The sequence below is a fragment of the Pelophylax lessonae genome, assembly GCF_965119305.1.
Source record: "Pelophylax lessonae genome assembly, chromosome: 13".
Taxonomy (NCBI): Eukaryota; Metazoa; Chordata; class Amphibia; order Anura; family Ranidae; genus Pelophylax; species Pelophylax lessonae.
The window spans coordinates 16,603,599-16,611,391 of NC_138780.1; the positions used below are offsets into that span (position 1 = coordinate 16,603,599).

At 47.1% G+C, this 7,793-nt stretch overlaps 1 protein-coding gene across 1 annotated transcript in view; it reads right to left on the reverse strand.

Moving 5' to 3' along the window:
- Positions 1-6,047: 6,047 nt before the first annotated feature.
- Positions 6,048-7,793, reverse strand: part of RHBG (Rh family B glycoprotein) — a 45,944-nt gene continuing 44,198 nt past the window's right edge. Inside the window, exon 10 of the mRNA XM_082275465.1 lies at positions 6,048-6,178. Coding sequence (XP_082131591.1) covers positions 6,113-6,178 — 66 coding nt within the window. The 3' untranslated portion in view covers positions 6,048-6,112. The remainder of the gene's footprint in view (positions 6,179-7,793) is intronic.

Below are 7,793 nucleotides of genomic sequence, written 5' to 3' on the forward strand. Positions count from 1 at the left end.
TCCCTCTTTCTTTCTCTCCACCCCTCTGTTCTTTCTCTTTATCTTTCCCTCTTTCTCTTTCCCTCTTTCTTTCCCTCTTTCTTTCTCTTCATCCCTCTGTTCTTTCTCTTTCCCTCTCTTTCTTTCTTTCTCATCCCCTCTTTCTTTCTTTCTTTCTCTTTTTCTTCCCCTCTGTTCTTTCTCTTTCCTTCTTTCTTTCTCTTTCTTTCTTTCTTTCTATCCCTCTGTTCTTTCTCTTTATCTTTCCCACTCTCTTTCTTTCTTTTTCTCTCTCCATCCCTCTGTTCTTTCCTTTTCTCTTCCCCTCTTTCTTTCTTTTTTTCTTTCTTTCTCTTCATCTTTTCCTCTTTCCCTCTTTCTTTCTTTCACCCATACATGTAAAAATCCAAATTTTTGGCAAAAAAAAAATTACACAAACCTCAAGAACATTACATATTTTCCGGAAAGCAGAGGCCCTGTAGAATAAAAAGGAAATGGTTGCAAATATTTATTTCACGTGATACTGTATTTGCGCAACTGTTTATTAACCACTTACAGGCCATTTTTTGCGATTCGGCACTGCGTTACTTTAACGGACAATTGCGCGGTCATGCGACGCTGTACCCAAATAAAATGAATGTCCTTTTTTCCCACAAACAGAGCTTTCTTTTTGTGGTAGTTGATCACCTGTGCGATTTTTATTTTTTGCGCTATAAACAAAAAAAAAAAAAAAAAAAGCGACAATTTTGAAAAAAAAAAAAATATATATATACTTTTCCTATTCTGCTATATAACAGTCCTTAAAAAAACAAAATTTTAAAATCACAAAATGTTTCATCCTTTTTAGGCCAATTTGTTTTCTGCTACATATTTTGGTGAAAAAAAAAAATCGCAATAAGCGTATTTTGATTGGTTTGCGCAAAAGTTATGACGTCTACAAACTAGGGGAAAGATTTATGTAATTTTTTTTTTTTTTTAGAGTGACTGCGACATTGCGGCGGACAGATCGGACCCCTAACTGACATTTTTGACACTTTTGGGGGAACCAGTAGTAATCAGTGCTAAAAATGTGCACTGTTACTGTACTAATGACACTGGCAGGGAAGGGGTTAACCCAGGGGAGATCAAAGGGCTAAGTGTGAGCCTAGGGGGTGTTTTCTAACTGTATGGGGGAGGTACTTCTGGAATCAACACAGAGACCTGTGATCCTAAATAGGAGAAACACAGGCTCTTTGAGTTCATTCCAGAAGGAACAACGGTCTGCTGTGTTTACAACAGCAGACTGTTGCTCTCTCTTAGCAGGGAGCGATCGCTGGTGCCCGGCGGCAGTCGGTGCCGCCAGGCTTGTGGATTGGCTTCCCCGCTTCCTAATGGGGAGGGCGCGTGCGCGCCCCCACGAACCGCCGTACAAGTACGGCAGTTTGCATAGCCGAGCCATCCTGCTGCGGTAAATCTGCAGTGGGTGGTCGGCAAACGATTAAATATTTTTTTTTCTTTAACCGCTTCCCGACCACCCGCCGCCTTTTTACTGCGGCAGTGTGGCTCTCCTGCGCAAACCAACGTAGACCTATGTCAGTCGCACGCGGGAAGCTAGGGGGCGAGCTCCCGCCCCACTCGGCAGCGGGGAAGCTGATGCATGGGTCAGGCGGCTCCGATTGCCGCCTGACGCCCACGATCGCTCCACGCTGAGAGAGAAGGACGGTCGGCTGTTGTAAACACATCTGACCGTTCTTCTCCCTGGAATGATCATAGAGCGCCTGTGATCCTTCTATATAGGATCACAGGTCTCTATGATCATTTCACAAGCCACGCCCCCCCCCCACAGTTAGAATCACTCCCCTAGGCTCACATTTAACCCCTTGATCACCCACAGTGTTAACCCCTTCCCTGCCAGTGTCATTATTACAGTAACAGTGCATATTTTTAGCACTGATTACTGTAGTAATGTCACTGGTACCCCCAAAAGTGTCAAAAATGTCAGTTAGGTGTCCGATCTGTCCGTCGCTATGTCGTAGTCCCGCAGAAAATCGCAGATCGCCGCCATAACTAGTAAAAAAAAAAAAAACAATAAAAATGACATAAATTTTTCCCGTAGTTAGTAAACGCGATAACTTTTGCGCAAACCAATCAAAATACACTTATTGTGATTTTTTTTTTTTTTTACCAAAAATATGTAGCAGAATACAAATTGGCCTAAAATGTTAAAAAATTCTGATGTTAATTTTTTTTTTTTTACTGGGAATTTTATATAGCAGAATGCGAAAAATATATATATATTTTTTTTTCCAGAATTGTAGCTCTTTTTTTGTTTATAGCGCAAAAAAATAAAAATCGCAGAGGTGATCAAATACCACCAAAAAAAAGCTGTGTTTGTGGGAAAAAAAGGACATCGATTTTATTTGGGTACAGTGTCGCACGACCGCGCAATTGTCCATTAAAGTAACGCAGTGCCGAATCGCAAAATAGGGCCTGGTCCTGAAGGGGGCAAATTATTCCAGTCTTAAAGTGGTTGACAGGGGGCGTGACGGGGGGGTGTCCTATGCCTACGTACATTTGCTAATAGGTGTCCCTCATTCCCATCTCAAAAAGTTGGGAGGTGTGAAGAAGTGAACTTATTGCTTTGTCCTGAATGGGAACACAAACTGGCGGCCCTCCAGCTGTTGCAGAACTACAAATCCCATCATGCCACTGCCTATGGGAGTCATACTTGTAACTGCAAAGCCTCATGGAATTTGTAGTTCCGCAACAGCTGGAGGGCCGCCGGTTTGACACCTGTGCTTGAATTGTTAAATGGAAGTGATAGGGCCAGAAACTGGTAGAACATGCAGAGAAAGTTCTATCATAGGGTGACATCTAGTGGTCATATTAGAGTTTGCAGTTGAGCACACAGTGCATAAAAAAAAAAAAAATCAACCACCAAATATAGAGATTACTAGCCATGCGTTTAAATCCCAAGCAAATCCACACGCAATCTCATGCCTAGATGCGGCCGTGACTGTGATTGCAGAAAGTGTTTCACTGTCACACCTAGAAAGCTTTAAAAGTGTCCCGGTCGCCCATGGGCATTCATAATAATTTCGTTGTTGAGCTGATAAAAATTGTGCATTTGTCAGAGATGACCGCATTTTTGGTTATTTACTTGTATTCTCTCCCTGTCAGACAGAGCGACAGGCTGTAATGCCCCCCATAGAGGCTGTCCGATCTCCTGCCTGAGCTCCTGTAATTAAAATAGACACTTGTAAACCGGTCATACATCAAATGAAAGAAATTTAAAAGACTGACACCAGGTGATTTTTAAAATGTCCCCCAGCCTGTATAAAAAAAAAGGCAACTCTAGCTGGTATACTCTCCTTCAATCTGGAGCTGTCTGCCCCCGCAGTACTCTATTTTCACCACAAGATGTCCTCAGTCCTCCAATGACTGAGAACATACTGAGGAGGTGTGCCTAGATCGGGGTCTCCAAACAGGGTACCCCAGTTTACTGTCCTTCAGACTGTAGGGTGGTTTTAGTGGCTGGCTGTTGTTTTAACCTCTTCAGGGTTGCAGAATTAGGACTTGCCCTTGTTTGGAGTCCCCCCAACCAGGTTCAACGAGCATTAAAGCATAAAAAAGGACACCCTTGCCCGGTCATTCAGTAGTGAGACGTGTCTGAGAGGTTGTGTGCCTGGCTGCCTATACACCTGAACGGGAAGAAAACCTGGGGCAAATAAACGGGGATCTGTCAGGGGTCTGACATAGACAATGTCCAAAATGTCTTGGTATGCTGAGGCCTTAAGAGTTCCCTTCACTGGAACTAAGGGGCCAAGCCAAACCCCTGAAATACAACCCCACACAATAATCCCCCCTCCACCAAATGATTTGGACCAGTGCACTAAGCAAGGTCCATAAAGACATGGATGAGCGAGTTTTGGGTGGAGGAACTTAACTGTCCTGACCTCAACCCGAAAGAACACCTTTGGGATGAAGTTGGGATATGAAATGTTCTAAAATGTCTTGGTATGCTGACGCCTTAAGAGTTCCCTTCACTGGAACTAAGGGGCCAAACCCAACCCCTGAAAAATAACCCCACACCATAATCCCCCCTCCACCAAATAAATTGGACCAATGCACTAAACAAGGTCCATAAAGACATGGATGAGTTGAGTTTGGGGTGGAGGAACTTGACTGGTCTGCACAGAGTCCTGACCACAACCTGATAGAGCGCCTTTGGGATGAAGTTGGGAGAATGAAATTGTCCAAAATGTCTTGGTATGCTGACGCCTTAATACAGGGGTGTCAAACTCAATTTCATCGTGGGCCACATCAGCATTACGGTTGCCCTCAATGGGCCGGTTATATCTGTAGGATTAGATGTCCAGAGCACCCTACGCCCCCTTACACCCTTACATGAGATGTCAAGAGCCCCCCCACCATCAGAAGTCAAGAGTCACCCACCCTTCCTTACATCACCATGCACCCCCTTACCCCCTGGAGTCAACTTCCAGAGTCTGCTGAGACAAGGTGGTGCTGCAGCTGCACATAGGTGCAGGATCTGTAGAAGTTCTGCCCTCCTTTCAGCTGCGGACTGCTGAGACGGGGGGAGTCAAAGACGAGCTTTTCTGCAGCTGCACGGAGAATTGGTGGATCTGGCAAAGGAGTTCTGTCCTCTCTGCTGCCAACTACTGAGACAATGTGGGGGCAGAGACAAAGGGGGGTGCTGCAGCTGCAGGAGAGGTGTGAGGGCCACATAAAATGGCCTGGGGGGGGGCCGCATTCGGCCCACGGGCCTTGTGTTTGACTCCTGTGCCTTAATAGATTCCTTCACTAAAGACATGGATGAGCGAGTTTGGGGTGGAGGAACTTGACTGGCCTCCTGAACTCAACCCGATAGAACACCATTGGGATGAATTAGAGCGGAGACTGCGAGCCAGGCCTTCTCGTTCTGGAAGAATGGTCAAACATTCCCATAGACACACTCCTAAACCTTGTGGACAGCCTTCTCGGATGAGTTGAAGCTGTTATAGCTGCAAAGGGTGGACCAACTCAATATTGAACTCTACAGACTAAGACTGGGATGCCATTAAATTTCATGTGCATGTAAAGGCAGGCGTCCCAATACTTTTGACAATATAGTGTATATAAGATGCGAATAACAGACACAATACATAACCCATTCCACCGAATTACAAAAAAACAAAAAAAATTTAATATATCCGTATTTACGCTTTGGGTATATAATTCTATTCATTATACAGCGTGCCATTGGGTGATCTCTCAGTACAGGTGTAGGATACCCTACAATGAAGTGCCATAAAAAGGTAGAATTTACAGAGGTTAGTTTTTGGTCGTTCACCGTAACTTTTTTTTTTTGGTTCATTTACAAAAACATTAGAAATTTTAAGATATACATAAAAGTTCAAAAATAAAACTTGCTTTGACCATTTAGAAGGGATAAAGTTGAGGGTCAGCGTGCCGAGTTAATACAACATGCAAGGGTAAGGAAAAAAGAATAATATACAAAAGTCAGTGAAGGTCGGACTTCTGAGAACGGGGCAAGTCTGCCGGGACATCCTCCATGACGGGACCTCCTCCATACCTGGACATCCCCCATGACGGGACATCCTCCATGACGGGACATCCCCCATGACGGGACATCCCCCATGACGGGACATCCTCCATGACGGGACATCCTCCATGACGGGACATCCCCCATGACGGGACATCCTCCATGAAGGGACATCCCCCATGACGGGACATCCTCCATGACGGGACATCCTCCATGACGGGACATCCTCCATGACGGGACATCCTCCATGACGGGACATCCTCCATGAAGGGACATCCTCCATGAAGGGACATCCTCCATGACAAGACATCCTCCATGACAAGACATCCTCCATGACGGGACATCCTCCATGACAGGACATCCTCCATGATAGGACATCCTCCATGAAGGGACATCCTCCATGAAGGGACATCCCCCATGACGGGACATCCTCCATGACGGGCTGCCGGCGAGTTCACATTCAAAGTCACGATGGAGAGCACCTGATAGGCAAAAGGTCAGCCTTAGCCACCTTAGATGGTAAGGTAGGTCGGCCTCAGTGGTATAGTCTTTGGGTTGGTTAGAAGGTTGGTGGGTGGCCGTGGGTCTCTATGCTTGTGTCTGTTGCTCGGGATCCTCTGTGCGGACGGGGTGGTGCTCGGATTCCTCGGGTACCTGGGGGGTAAAAAGGCAACAAAAGGTAAGAAACCCCGGAAACAAAAATTCCTAAAATGATCTACATAGTAGGAGATTTCTTTAATACGAGTGTCTATAAAGGCTAGAGAGAGCCCTCAGGCCCGGTCACACTCTGATATTGGGATAAGTGCGCCAATGCAGTTTATGGGATTCTTGGTGGCGTTCATTGGAATGATGCCCCAACGCGCCTTGCCGATGGAACAATGGGTGTTGAGGACCTTTGCGGTGTGCTGCCAAAAATATCGTGCCTACACCATTTCTTGGTTGCACGCCACACATCTGCCGTAAGGCATGAAATGACACATGTTGCGATAGTTCAATGCCATAGTGCGGGGGTCTCCAAAGTGCGGGGATCTCCAAAGGGCAGGGGTCCCCATGGTTCGGGGGCCTCCATAGAGCAGGGATCTTCATCGGGCAGGGATCTATATTGGGAAGAGATCTCTATAGGGCAGGAGGCTCCGTAAGGTGGGGATCTCCATAGGTCATGAATCTCCATAGGTCATGAATCTCAATAGGGCAGGGATCTCCATAGGGCGGGGATCGCCATAGGGCAGGGAACTCCATAGGGCAGGGAACTCCATAGGGCAGGGAACTCCATAGGGCAGGGAACTCCATAGGGCGGGGATATCCATAGGGCAGGGATCTCCATAGGGCGGGGAACTCCATAGGGCAGAGATCTCCATAGGGCAGGGATCTCCATAGGGCAGGGGTTTACATAGTACAGGGATCTCCATAGTGCGGAGATTCTTATAGTGCGGGGGTCCTCATCGTGCAGGGGTCTTCAAAGTGTGGGGGTTCCCATAGGGAGAGGATCTCCATAGTGCAGAGGCCTCCATAGGGCTGGGGTCTCCACAGTGCTGGGGTCTACATAGGGCAGGGGTCTACATAGGGCAGGGGTCTCCATAGGGCAGGGGTCTCCATATGGCAGAGGTTTCCATAGGGCGGGGGTTCCCATAGGGTGAGGGTCCCCATAGGGCGGGGGATACCATAGGGTGGGGGTCCCCATGGGGGGGGGGAATACCATAGGGCAGGGATTCCCATAGAGCGGGGGTCCCCATAGGACAGGGGGTACCATAGGGTGGGGGTTCCCATAGGGCAGGGGGTACCATAGGGTGGGGGTTTCCATAGGGCGGGGGTTCCCATAGGGCGGGGGTTCCCATAGGGCAGGGGTTCCTATAGGGCGGGGGTCCCCATAGGGCGGGGGTTCCCTTTAGGTGGAGGTTTCCATAGTGCGGGGGTTCTCAAAGTGTGGGGGTTCCCATAGGGTGGAGATCCCCATAGGGGGGGGTTCCCAAAGTGGGGGGGTCTCCATAGTGCGGGGGTCTCCACACTTTTTCAGTATGAAGGCTGTTCTGTATATTTTATGAATATTGACCAAAAAATTGGTGAAATAAAGGAATGAGAATGAATGAGTTATAATTGGAGTTTCTATTGTAATCAGAATGATGGGATTTAGAACAACAGAGAAAAATCTGTAAAACAAAGGAAATAAATTTCTAAAAAAAACCTGAGCCCATCAGAGCCCCCCCACTGTACATCAGAGTCCTCATTATAGTCCCCCTTACATTAGCATCCCCATCAGAATCAGAGTCCC